Here is a 14,882-nt window from a genome sequence, read left to right on the forward strand (position 1 = left end):
TTCCTCTGCGATACTAATTCTTTGAGATAAAAAATCGGGAAGGTCGACTCTGCATGAGATCTATTATATCTTGGATCAAAACGCAACATTCAAACATGAGGCTTGCAGTGATGGCTTGAAGATTCTGAGCCATAATCTTTGTGAGGCAACTCTGATCTCATGAGATGTCACAGTACACAGAGCATATAACCCACTTCAGCCATGAAGCAAGGGCTTGAAGGTGATATCCTGTGTTCTGGCTCTCGCCGAAAGGAAAAGGCATTTGTGTGTGCCACAGCTTGTCTCTGTGCATTTCAAGTAGTGCTTGAGAGCACATACAAGATCTAGCATGGCTGCTGTTCTTGACCTATGGAAGATAACCAGTGACAACTATTTGGTGAACAACAGATAGTAACCTACTTTTGGCTAAAAAGCCTGGTTGTGTCAAGAGAACGACCAAACCCTCTGATCTGAACTGGAGAGTTTGGGTTGACAAAAAGGGCATGCAACTCACTTACCCTCTTGCATGAGGACACTAAAGCTTTCAGGAAACATGTCTCATATGATAGGAACTTTAGCAAAGTGTGGGCTAGAAGCTTAAATTGAAACAAAACAAGCCCTTTTAAAAAACCAAAATTGCTTTCATTTGGAATCAGTGATAGATTTTGGTCAATTGAGACAAAAATGGACTAAAACATACAATAGGTCTTCATTATGCCCAAAAACATGTCTTCCATGAATGAGTCCAATATCATAGAGCTGCAACTTTTGATGGAGATTGGGGGAAACTGTTTCTCCTCAAAGAGCCAGAAAAAAAAGGTTGGTCAATAGATGACTGGAGACTCTTAGAGGAACAATGTTATTGGTATGGCACCAGTCCCTGAAAATATAACATTTTTAAGCCTTCAGAGTGGAAGGTTTTCTTGCTCTTGAGATTCTCTCCACAATAAAAGGTTTAAATTGTCTGTCTCACAAGGCCGATTGGAGCCAAGCATGGAAAAGAGGACAGTCCAAGCAGGAATGGAACAAATATGACCATGTTGCTTGAGAAGATTCAGGTTGGCTGGAATTTTCCTGGGAAGATCTATCGCTAGATCAAGCAGATTGGTGACCAAGGACTTGTCCCATCTGAGAGGGGCTATCTTGCATTTCTGACCCCATAAATTCCGTATTTTTGGTATCCAGGCTGCAGGAGGGTAGGCAAATTTACAAAACCTTCCCAAATGATTGACAGTACATCCATGGTCCAAGCTGCTGGATCTGAGACTGGAGAGATGAAGGTGGTATATTGTGGATCAACCTTGTTACAAAAGGGTGATTATTGGACAACAGCCAAGTGCACAGAGTGATGACCAATTGATGGAGAGATCATCCCATGTGAAGGTCCTGACCTCTCCTAGATAGTATCAGCCAAGACACTGAGTCTGATTTGTACGTTGAAATGGAGATTGTCAACCAATGTAAAAACTGCCAAATCAGAACACACAGGTCAGGTGATTTGGTACCTAACTGCCTGTTTTGCTCGAGAGTTGATCTTGCCATAAGTGAAAGGCATTGATGATTACCTTCATTTCTAGGATGCTGATGTGTAGAGGCCATTTCCCCGATCCCCATGTGCTGCTTGGGGCTTCTCCAGCGGGATTCCCCCAGTTAGTCAGCCAATCTGGGTTGCGCTACTAATGCAGGAATGATCGAATCTCAGGTGTGATCATGACTGTTTGATCAAGGGAACTTGAAATGGGGTACCATTGTGCATGCAATGTTATCTGTAAAGGGCACATAAAAAGATGGCCAACCAGGATCAAGCCTGCAGCCACATAAACTAAGGAGCTGCAAAAACATTCTCGCTGAAATCAAAGTCCTGTTGTAAACAGACTTGATGAGTTTCATGCTTTTGATTATGCGAACACAAGAAGTTGCTTCCGGCTTGTTAAAAATTCCATGCCCAGATGGGCAAAATTCTGGGTTGGACAGATGTCTGACTTTTCCCAGTTCACAAGCAAGAATATATAATCTAAAAGGGAGAGGAAATTGTTTATTAATTATAGAACATTCCATGTGTTTCTGGAGGAGGTCGTCTAGGTAAACTGCCATCAATCTGAAACGATGTGACAACGCAATCCATAATTTTGGTAAAAACTCAATGGCTGATGTTTAGTCCCTAGAGAAGAACTATGAACTGATAAACTGTGGTGCAGTAAGCAAAATGGTAACATTTTGGACATGAAAATATGTGTCAAACAGATTGAGACTGATGGCCCATCCATCCAGATCTTCTCGTCTCCATCTTGAATTTCTGAGATACAATCAACTGGTTAAGGCAACTAAAGTCGATGATGGGTCTCAACTTGCCGTTTGGTTTCAAAAAAAGAAACAGCCTTCAATAAAACCCCAGTGATTATGGACTTTGCACATGCTCCAGTCTTTTTTTAATTTTTTTTTGCAAAGCAAACGTACCTCCTGTTGTAGAAAGGCATCCTTCTCCCATTCTGAAGGTGCATCTGTTATGTGGGGAGAGGAAGGAGATGGGTGTTCTTGATGAATAAAACATGTAACCCAGGGATGGTCCTGGCTTTTAAAAAGCTGTCGCCAAAAAAATCGCCAACCTCAATATTTTGTCGCCAATTTTCAAAACGTGTCGCCAGAACAAGTAGTGTACATTTTTTCAAGTGTTAATTTAGTCTATTAATGTAACAGGCAATGAAAATCACAAAAGATGGGTTAGTTAATACTCTAATTACAACAAGCATTAACAAAATGTTACAAAGTGTTACATGAAGATCCGTCGCGATTTTAGGGCTGCCCACTTGTTGAGTGTAGTTTCAAAGTCTAATTTTTCACATCTGTACATGCTGATTCTCATTAAATTCTCGAGAGATGAAATGCAGAGTTTATTTCTGATGTCAGTTTTTATGAGGTTCATCTTACTGAATCCACGTTCACAGTCTACAGTGCTGACAGGTGACACCAGTAGTCTGTCAGCAGACCCCCCCCCAAGGCTAGCTGCTAGCTTCACAAAGCTTGTAGTGAATTGCTTCCTAAATCCCAAGAATGATCACTGAATGCTGTATGAATTTTCTCGACAAGCAAAATAGGATCTCCATTCCCACGAATGAAACTTACACGAGTCAACACCTGGCAGTATTGGACCGTATATATAAGCATAAATTCACACCCAATTTAGGAATTCTTTCACTCCTGTATTTTGCGAAATAAATAATTATTATTAATTATGCAAAAGTGTTTTTTTTTTTGTGCTATTTCTTGTTGCGGAGTTTAAGTCTCTGCAGCGGTAACACGGATTGATGGCAAAAGGAAAAGATCAATGAGTAAAATGCTGTACTGGCGACAGACATAATTGTGATTGAGATTTTTTCCATTTGCTTTGTATTTATATACAGTAGTCGGTACTTCAAAGGTTATCAGTTTTCTATGAAGGTTCAGCAAAACTATTGTATTGGTAAAAAAAAAAAAAACCCAGAAGGATCAGCCATTCAATTAATTGTATCTGTTCTATTTGCATCTTCAGAAGTCGGTCAGTTGTAGGTATAGTTCGGTAGCATGACTGACAGTATCACAGCATACAGTACTCAGCCCAGATGTCAGCATAAGCAGATTATGATGTAACAATGCACTGTAAAGATGGGGTTGTCAATACAAACAAAGGATCGTTTGTATAACAGATTCATTCCAATGCATTGCTTAGTCAAGTTTGTGGCTTCCTTTCATTCTCCTTTTTAATTTATCCAGTCCAAATCCATGACTGTATGTACAAATTAAATAACCAAAAAGTCTGTCGCCAAAAAAATCGCCAGATGGGATATTTTTGTCGCCAATAAGGAAAAAAAATCGCAATTTGCGACATTGGCGAAGCCCAGGACGATCCCTGGTAACCCCTCTGAAATTACCTCTGTACCATTGCTTCCAGGGATCGATACTGGTGTAAGTCCTCTGTCCTGTGGCAGCTTTATAATCCTTCACACTGGCAGGGGCCGAGTAGATCCAAATGCCAGTGTGGATTTGGTGGCAAGGTGGAGGGGAAATTCATGAGCTTCATGCCTCCAAACTTCCTCTATTCTTCCTCCAAAAGCAACAGTGACCCAGACAGGGTCGTCCGGAACGTTGGACACATCGTATCAGGCATCAATTGGCTGAAGCTGTGAAAGTATTGGCATGCTATGGTCAATGACCATAGCAATCCTGGCCATTGCCTCCCAAGCCTGGCTATTGCCTCCCAAGCCTGGCCATTGCCTCCCAATCCTGGCCATTGCCTCCCAAGCCTGGCCATTGCCTCCCAAGCCTGTCCCAAGCCTGGCCATTGCCTCCCAAGCCTGGCCATTGCCTCCCAAGCCTGGCTATTGCCAGGTGTCTCTGTTGAGTCTGAAACACACCAATGAGACCAAATTGAACAATGAAGAAGGAGCAATGATAACCCAAAGCAGCTCCGACATGGCATGGAGTTTCGTCTTACTTTGGATCTAATTACAGCTCTTCTGGAGATATACCATGTGGCTTGAAGACTCAATTACATTCTTTACAAGATGTACTAGCTGTCCCTTGTGGACAAGCAGTGAATATACGGAAGTCAAGCACTGACAGGACTTCTAGTTGGTTTGCCTGGCTTTTGGTCGGCCTGGAGGCTGGCAGTATAAAAGATGGTCCAGCTATCACGGGTACTATCGGATCCATGGGCTTGGCTGGATAGACAGATTTCTCATTGAACTCTCTGTCACGGTAATGATATGTCACCGACGATAGACAGATGGATCTGCCACTAAGATCCCATAAATCATAGCTGGCCTGACCATTTCAACCTAAAGGCCTACATGTTGGAACGGCAAGATGGCTGGTGATGGCTGGATGGTTGGTGATGGTGTAGTTTTATTAGGCATTGGATCCAATGGATCCAGTACAAACCCAATGTATCCGAACTTTTAGGCCCGAAAACCATGCTTTTACATGCAGGGGACTTGCACTCACTGGGCCACCTAAAACTGGGTAACACTGCCATAGTGAGTTGGAAAGGCAAGTGACAAACTAGCTGGCTAAATATCTTTTCTAAAGGTGTCCCATGCTGGACGGTCAGTGACAGCTGTATGGCCAGTGATAGTTGGACAACTGGTAATAGTGCGGTTGTATAAGGATGTGGATCCAATGGATTCAATACAAACCCCATGTGCCCTAACTTATAGGGCCAAAGGCCAAGCTCGGACAAGCAGGGAGACTTATACCCACTGGGGAACATTCCCCAAATAGTCAGCATCACCAACAACAAAATGTAGGTTGTCTTCCTTGACTTATTCTGCCTCTCCTTCCCTGCACAGCCATGTGGACTAATGCTTTGAATGTTTTATGCACTTAGCAGACATTTCTCCTGAAATGATGCAAGAAGAGAAAACAAAGCACAGATTAGCAAATAAGTATGTGACTAACTAGCAAATACTGCAGCCAAGACTTTCTCTGATCATGAATTACACATGCTGTATGTTACAGACAATGTACTCATAGTATATACAAAACAAGAGTAGGCTTTCACGCAATACAGCATTTAGATGAAATTCTGTTGAAACAACACGAGAAAGCAAAGCATATATATATATTTTTTTGCCATTACAAATGGAGTTATCGAAAAAGACTCTTGCATTTGAAACTTAGATTATACTCTGAACTTATGAATTAAAGCATTTAGTTGACCTTTCTCGAGAAACGACATATTGATGTGAAAAACAAAGCATATATTGGTAATGCAGCATGTAAATAACTCACTCGAACCAATTCTGTTACAAACGGAGCATGCACAAAAAGTTCAAGTCACACTACATAAAGGTCAACAATAGCATGAGTGACATGGTCTTAAAAAGGAGACAAAATCACTCAAATTGGCTGAAATTGTAAAAAAGAATGTATACAACCTTCAGCAGAATGGTTATATCACAATATAAATCCAAAAAGAATGCTGGATGATGCAATCAGAACACAAAAATGGCTTAGATTGTCAGTGGATAAACTGTATATGTTACCAGTACAGAAGCAAAGCTAAAAACGAGTGACAACTGCTTGTTGCAAGAGGTGGTAATTGGAAAAGAGTTACTGCCCTAAGATAGACAAGAAAAGATACTTTTTATCATTTAGTAGGGCTAGATTCATGAGGTGTGTGTGTGATTTGGATTTTTAACATAGCTTTAAAAAAAAATCAGTCATATCGCTACGTTGTCTGCAGTGTGGCAGTTTATAGTGATGTCTAGCACTGTGGCATCATGCTGCAGCCATGTAGCACGATGTCCCACCCAGTCACATTATCATGACACCAGGCTAACCAGTCCTAACACTAACCTCTTAACGCTGAGCGCCAAGCGAGGCCGCTGTTAATACCATTTTTGTAAGTCTTTGGTATGATTTGATCAAGGATTGAACCCACGATTCGTGAGGTAGCAGGTTAATATTCTTAATGTAAAAAGTGATTGGGGAATATATTCAAAGGAGAACAATTCATAAACACTATGTAATGGAGCAACATCATGTACAAAGTAGTAAAAATTTAGATTCAGCCACTTGTTTTCCAATAAAGTTATGAACAGCATAAAATACCAAATGCAACTTACAAGATTTTTGTCCTACTATGTGAGGAGAGAAGGATCTGCCTAGCCCAGTTCCCATGGATCCTGGTACATTAGGGTTGCCAACGACACCCCGAGGGCTTAGTATCTGGGGTACAACTCCAGCAGCGTACATCCCACGAACAGCTCCCTGGAAGCGGGAATCAAGCATACGCTGATGCTGTGCCTGAATTGCTGCTAGATGATTCAGTGTGTTTGCTGCACGACAAATCAATATAAATTTGAAAAATAAGTTTGTGAAACATGACAAATTTACAAAATGTCTGTGTAAATATTATTCTAAACATAAAAGGGCATGATTCAACTATTGGGGAATACTTTAAGTAATAAAACAGTATGAAATTATCGTTTAATGATGATCTAACTGTTTTGGTCACTACCTCACAGCAATGATGAAGTTCTCTGTAATTATCTGGAATATATTCCACTGGTATGTTTACAAACAAGTTCCCTGTTTACACCCAAGATGGGACTCTACATGTCATGCTTGCAACTGTCAATTTATCTCCTGTGATTATGTTGCCTGTTGTTACATGATTTTACAAAACTTAACATAAATCTCACAAGAAGCTTAACAATGATTGCTGCCACCAGAAAAATGAGACCCATATCTTGCTATCTGCAAATGCAGACAAGACAAATGGATGCATCATATGCCCTTATGTGGGATGTGGAACATCCACCTGAGGGTCAATAGTGGGCAGGAACAAGACAATGCTGAGTTCCTGCTCACAAATTCTGATCTTGAGGGTGGGTTTTGCTTATGTATGGCTGTATTCAAGGAAACAAGAGTGAAATTTCTGAAAGGTTTTACATCATTAAATAGAGAAAAACTTTCAGCTAACAATAAAACAATTACTGCAAACATGATTACTGACATTAACAAGCCAGCAAAATTTATCTTTTAACATACGACCTGCTAGAAATGTTACACATTTATGTCACATGACATCATTTGGAGTGGTGCTTGCCTTTATAGATCACTGACATCTCACCCCTTGCTCTCTGCTGGGTTTGAGTCTCGGGATTTATCCAACATGGGAGGAAGTTTTCCAGTAGCTTCCCATGGGTCTGTGGTTCTTCCCAGGTTCTTTCACCAACAGATATACTGGCTGCCATATACAACATATCATGAACAAGGTTTGTTCAAGGGACTGACTCTTTATCAAAACTTATTTGGCAAAATCCCATTTTTCTTCATCTGCAATGGGTCACAATGACTTTGACCCAAAATTCAACAGGCTATTTCCAGATCTTATGCACAAGCAGCCCTTCACAAGCTTTGGCTAAGGTATGTGATTTAGAACAAAGTTATTGTGCAAAAAAAAAAAAATCAGTTACAGTGACATTGCCATTTGTTCTTTTCACCCCCACCTAATCAGCAGACTTATTTCTGACCCAAAGTGCATATCATCTAGAAACTATGGTGAATGTAAATTTTTTCTAACTGAAATTTATATACAAAACCTTTGACCTCCAAATCAATACTTACACAATGTCAGCCACAAACTTTGATGACAGTACATGGTTAATCTTACATTTTTGTTCAACTATTTTTCTTCTTTCAATCACAGTGACATTGACCTCTTACCTTCTGACCCCAAAACAACAAGCTTCTTCCTTATCACAAATGGGAAGCCATCAAAAAAAGTATGATCCAGGTATGAATTGTAGCGGTACTGTTATTGTGCATAAACCATTTTTATTTTTTCAGTCACAGTGACCTTTACCTTTGACCCAGAAATCAATAGGGGTTTTCCTTACCCCATTTACAAGCCACACTGGTAACCAATGATGGTGGACATCACCATTTACTATGTGCAAAATGAAATTGGTAACAGATGGATGGACACCATATCATAATATGCTCTGCCTTATGGCTGTTGAGTGAAAATTCATATAAACTATCAAAATCTAATCATCAAGAAATAAATACATAGATGCATACCAATTTTATTTGTTTACATCTAGTGCTAAGATGCCAACCCCAATCAATATTAAATACAAATGTGAGCAATAAACAAAACACCCAAGTGGAACTGAGATGACTCACATGCTTTCTACATTTCCTAAATACCAATGCAGAAGGAGCTGGCCAATAAATCTGAAACTAGGCTGCTATGTGACAACATTTCTTCTAATGCTGTTGACTGCATATACTATGAAAATCACTGTTGCAATGTTTCTCTAGTTTTCTATTTTCTTCCATATCTAATTGCACACAATTCATTTGTCCAGTACGGAAAGATTTATATGCCAGGATAGTGTATGTCAAAGTTAGTCAAATTTTGTTCAGAAGTTTTTAAAGATCAAGTTGGTTGGCAGCCACATCTGATTTTAGACTGGCATTATTTGCATAAATCTGAAAGGCCTTTAAGCCTTAACACCATATCAATTTGGTCCAATCCTGTTAAGAAAGTTATACAATGTTTTTCTATGTTTAGTAATAGCAGATTGGCTTAATTTGTTCAAAGTCTTTCCTGCCATGGTGTTTTCTGAACATTTTGTCAAAAATCCTGTCTGGTGGCTTTGGAGAAGTCATTTAATAGGTTTTCTTTTTTTAAGGTTGGTCACATCTAATGGCTAAACAGTATCTGTGTAAATTTCAAAGTACTCAAAATCAAAAATCTGCTTATGAAGTTTTTCACATTTTTTTAAAGTAAAGACAGGCCTTTTGGACAATGATCTGGATTATTTATACCAATCTTAAGGCCTATTTGGCATTATGCCTTCTGTCAAATTCTGTTATGTGGGTTTTGAGAAGTCATTTAAATGTTTTTCTAATTTTTTATTCATCTGATTGCATATTGGCATCATCTGTACAAATCTGAAAACCCTTGAAGCCAGAATGTGTTCTGTAAATCTGGTCAAATTCTGTAGAGTGGTTTATGAGAGGAAGTCATTTAAAGGTATTTATTTTTTTTTAATAATGATGGGCATATTTTGTGGTGTATCAGCATCATCTGAACAAATACTAAACACCATCATGCATCCATTAAGCTGACTTTTAGAAGTTATTGTGTGGCTTTTCTATTTACAGCAATGAGGGCCATATTGGCAGATGGATCAGCATCCACTGAATAAATGTGAAAGGCTCTGATGCCAGATGGCTCCCTATGAAATAATATGCAAATGGGTCTAATGAATTTTGAGCAATAGTTGTAAATAGCAGCTGTGAACGGCTAAGTAAGCTACAACATTCTCCACCTGGACGATGTGGAGGCCAAGACTTTGCTAATAGAGTAAAGCTTGACAAAAATTTGGTTACACATACACTAAGCTATATTCCTAAAAACATTTGATCAAAACTGGCTCAGCAGATCTGGAGAAGTTGAAAATAAGTTTTCCACCTTGTTGCCAAGTTGCAGAAGCTGAAAATAAATCTTTTTTTTTGTATGAAGCTATGAAATTCAGTGTTGCTAAAGGATTTTTGCTGAAAATATGACAATGTCAACAACAAAAATTCCCACCAAGTTTGATCAAAACTGACTCAGCCATTCTCCAGAAGAGGTCTAAAAAATGTTTTTCATCGCTCTGTTAAAGAAGACATACCACTGCCAAGAATGCCACCCAGGATAAAATTCTGATAAAGAATTTAAAAGAAAAGCTCAAAGTTTAATCAAAACAGACTTGGCTTTTGAAGAGAAGTTGAAATCGAAGAAATCAACACTACTACAAGGGCAGTCACCCTGGAGAGACATTTTATAGATCATGTCCAAAGAAACACTTCAAACAAGTTTGACAATTCAGCTGAAATTAAATTGTCCATGTTGGCTGCTACAGAAGATATACCATTGCTTGGGGAGCCACCTGAGCATAATTTTGTAGAGCATGTCCTAATAAACATTTCTACATAGTTTGATCCCAACTGGCCTAGTGTATTTTGATGAAGTCAAAGCAGTAATACTGATTGATGAACATGACTGACAATGTATGCTGGAAGCAAGGCCATACCACATGCTTAATTGGCCTTACAGCCACACTAAACTCCGGGAACTACACTGCGAACTGAAACATTGCTTAGAAACATTGCTTAAGGTTGTTTTCAAACCTTTTATGAGGCTCTGTTCCTCAAACATCTAACTGGACATTCATCTACCAAAAGCTTGCCAATTCAGTACAATTTACTATGATTACCTCCATGTCACTTTCTGAAGGTCATTTGATTTGCTTCAGAAAGAGACAAAGATTTTACACCCATGTGATAACTGTCAACATACTTCTAGATGTATTTGCACTCTGCTGTTGCTGAATCATCTGCTGCATCAGGATCACATTGGCTGTGGCTGGGTGTACAGGCACAGGTGGGGTCTGAACTGGCATCCGTCCAGTAATAGGGATCCCATATGGAGTACTAGGGGTCATGTTCCCTACAGAGCGAGCTTGTATATTAGGAGATGGGTTAAAAGGCCTGTTGGCCTGCTGCTGTTGCTGCAGTACTTTGGTCAGGTCCATGTTGCCTGCGACAGGTGTGGAAGTTGCTATACCCATAATAGCCCTTTGTTGAAAAGGTGTTTGGTCCAGCTTGCTAATAGGGGTAGTCATCATTTGTGGAAGCTGAACAGGAGTATGACTCTGGGTAGGTGTACTTGTGCTCATGCTGTTGACATTACTGATTCCTGGAGACAAAGATAAATGAATGAATACACATAATACACATGAAAAACTTTAGAGCTGTGCACAGTTGTATAGCAGCTGTACAAATTGTGTTTGAAGAATGTAACTTTACTTATTTTATGCAAGGCCGTGAACAACTGGATTTTCCAATAGAAATAATTGTAATCATTCACTGGAGTGATTTACCAACAATGTTTTTTCACTGTGGTAGAAAGACAGCAATAACATTGTGTCAATAAATCTGACCCACCTTTTGCCATTTGTTTGGACTAGTGTTAAGTACACCACTCCCTCAAACACTGGTACCCAAATAACTCCTGAAATTACTTTAATATAACATGGTGGCAGGCATAGATCCCATTTCTTTCTCAAGAAATACACAAAAAGGGACCCTTATTTATTCAATCTGAAGAAAATCGCGATCAAAACTATACTGCTTAATTGATCATCAAAAACGGCAGTTAGTGTCTGCAAATCTGAATCAACATCATGAAATTCTACGCTTATAATAAATCTGATAACCTGTTACATTTTCTTTAAAAAATAAAAATTCTCCGTACAATGTAAACTAACAATCTTTGATACAGTTTTGATTAGTGAAAATGTCACTAATGCCAACTGATGGCAATGCTTTAAGAAATAAATAGCAAAGAAATAAGCCTTATAAGCATATATTTAATTCAGTTTCAGGGTAATCTTCATAAATGTGGTATGCAATCTTGTATTCAAAAGTGAAAAATTTAAAATCAAAGCTACATCCATGGGTATTTTTTTGAGAACATAATTAGATGCCAACTGTATTTTGGTCTCTGATTTACAGACATATTTCTTGTATTGTTATATTCAATTAAAAGCAGACCTGCTTTGTATTGTCACATTAAATCTTTTGCATAAAACCAATGAAGGGAATGGAATAAATAAAAAGCTAACTGGCATGCAAATCCTACCTGTGTAAGAGCTAGCGCTGACAGTCACATGTCAGGTCAACTCTTGTTAATTGTCCATTCAATTAAACTACCATAAATTATCCTAGTCATTCATGAACGATATCAAAGAGAGCAAGGCAACCCAGTGAAGAAGGACAATATTCTGACTGCTGGAAATTGACTACTGTATCAGGCTGGAACCAGGTTTTTATTCTCAACCTCCAATTACCAACAAAGGAGGAAAGAATGTCCTTGCACTGGGGACTATCATCAGAAAATGGGAATGCAATAATATCAGTACAATAATAGCTTGTAATGTATTGCCATTTTTAAAACACTAACCTTTGACAATGGGTCTGCCTGGAGTCTGCAGAGATGAAGCAATTGTCTGCATTTGAATAGGAATACCAGTCTGCATGTTCCCCTGTCCCATCAGAGCCCTCAAGAGTTGCTGCTTTTTATCAGCCTGATTTGCAGTAATGTAAAACAAAATCACACAATTAAATGGATAGTTTTCATAATTAGCTATATATATATATATATATATATATATATATATATATATATCCTCTTTTGTCTGTTCATCAGTCTCTTTTCAGCTATTCAACCATACAACCACCAAAACCACCAATCCATCTATCCCTTCTTATTAGTCTTCCAATGGCTACTCAGTAAATAGGTTTCAACTAGATGTGAACTTTGAAAGGCAAGAGCCGAGTCAAAATTTTCACAACTCATGATGAAACTTTTCTCTCTTTCATTATTTTACAAATAAAGCAGAAAAACCACTTTTATTCTTAGAAAAAGTCCATATAAACATCTTTATCTCTCAAAGACAATCATTTTTCATGGTTGAAAAGTGTGGCATCAGTGTGGCATCTATCAGATGTCAAATTTCTATCTTTCTATCAGATTTTTCTAGTAACCCTTAACTTCCTAACAGCGAACCTGAGCAATAGAGATGCGTCAGCAGGGTCCAATAGGTCAATGCCATTTCAAAAATAAAGTTTTAAAAGCAAGCTTGACTTTTGTATTGTGCCATGTCAACTGTAAGACAGATAGAAACACAGAACAATATTTAGTATCTATCAGCTAAATTGTGATTTCAGTGCAGATCTGTAGCTAATGAAGAAAACTTCAGTACATCTAGGGAATTTGTGACAACACTGAAGTCAGCTTCATAAAAACAAAGTGGTTCAAGTGCTTTTTCTTGAAAAAAATTGAGCTGAAGATAAATTTTATTGAGCTGTTAAGACAACGATCTCTTTGCATATTTCTGTATTTTGTGCGTAACAGTTAAAAAATACTATTTTTTTGTAAATTTTAAAAATATCTACAATAATGACAGCCAGAAGCATCATTTTGGTCGCTGGTGAATATAGAACTTAGTGACTCTCTCTTTTTAAAATTGCAATTACAAAACTAAAAGTATTATTTATTTTCTGGTATATATCCAGGCTCTTACAAGTCATCAAGTACATATTTTTGGGTCATTAAAGAGGTCATCACTCATCAGTACAGGCCGCTGAGGCTTTGCTACAACCATATATTCCAGGTGGAAGCCCAATTCAATCATGACAGTGTATAATATATGTTGTTAATGTCTTGGCAGCTGAAGGACTCGTGCTATTAATACTATGGAAATATGGGAACCAGTCTAGAAATGGGTGAAGACGAAATAGAGTATATATGGGTTTGGCTGCCAGGATTGGTTGATAATGAAAGTAAGATTTTAAGAAGAATAATCTTTGGAGAGCTTATCCTAGTTGTAACAAAAAAAAGACAGACATTGTTTTATTGATAGAATTTGAATTCCTTTACAGATGAGTTTGAAAGGCTCGTTACTGAAATCAGCACCGGACTCTTTGGTGCTGTATTGAAAGTGCACATTTTAAACACATATAGATCCAGGTTAATAATTTTTTGTGGGGCCCCGAGTGGCCGAGTGGTCTAAAGCGGTCTTGGTTACAGGTCACTGCCATCTCACCTCTGTCTGCGGCGGTTCGAGTCTAAGATTCAGCCAATGTGGGCATGTGAGAAAGCTTGCCAGTAGCTTCTCGTGGGTCGGTGGTTCTTTCCGGGGTTTTCCGGGTTCTTCCTCCACCATTAATACTGGCCGCCATGTATAGCCTATCGTCCTGAAAAATGGCGTTAAACCCCACAACAACAACAACAACAACAACAACAATAATTTTTGTTAGAAATTTATTTGATGAAGAAATGTTGTAGACCTTGAGCTGCATATCAGTCATACAGTAGGTGGCCATGCTGTTTCTATCTGGGCTCTTCTTACACTGGAAATTGGAAAAATGATTGTCTACTTGCCTCTCAAGCCATCTTGACAATTGTAAATTTACATAAATCTTTGTCATAGTAAATATATAAATGTTTTAAAAAGCTGACACTGACAAGAAATCAAAGAAAAAAAACATTGCATTTCATCTTTCAAACATTTCTGTTTCAAACTCATCCCATTAAATCAGTCAGAATGAACATGCAGAACCAAACTGTTCTGAAACTCACTCAGCAAGAATGTAGCATAGTATCAGGATTTTTTCTGATCATGGAGTGATGCCATTTTTCAGAACAAGTTGGAACAATGATTCTTAGTTATCTATCCACCCATTCATTCCTACAAATACATCCGCATGCTGCATGCAACTTTAAAAATGATAAACATGAGTCAGACCAACCTACTATTTATTTTCTGACATGAAACTCCAAATTTCATGGTTAAATGTAG

General features: G+C 38.5%; 1 protein-coding gene across 4 annotated transcripts in view; it reads right to left on the reverse strand.

Annotated features, from left to right (window-relative positions):
* Positions 1–14,882, reverse strand: part of LOC149777595 (uncharacterized) — a 100,229-nt gene that overhangs the window by 17,732 nt on the left and 67,615 nt on the right. For all 4 annotated transcript variants that reach the window (XM_089942231.1, XM_089942233.1, XM_089942232.1 and 1 more), the window contains 3 exons: positions 12,482–12,605; positions 10,817–11,215; positions 6,582–6,794 (listed from right to left, as the gene is read on the reverse strand). In XM_089942231.1, coding sequence (XP_089798357.1) covers positions 6,582–6,794; positions 10,817–11,215; positions 12,482–12,605 — 736 coding nt within the window. The remainder of the gene's footprint in view (positions 1–6,581; positions 6,795–10,816; positions 11,216–12,481; positions 12,606–14,882) is intronic.

The sequence above is a fragment of the Sinohyriopsis cumingii genome, chromosome 18 (assembly GCF_028554795.1).
Source record: "Sinohyriopsis cumingii isolate HCF-2022 chromosome 18, ASM2855479v2, whole genome shotgun sequence".
NCBI classification, from domain to species: Eukaryota; Metazoa; Mollusca; class Bivalvia; order Unionida; family Unionidae; genus Sinohyriopsis; species Sinohyriopsis cumingii.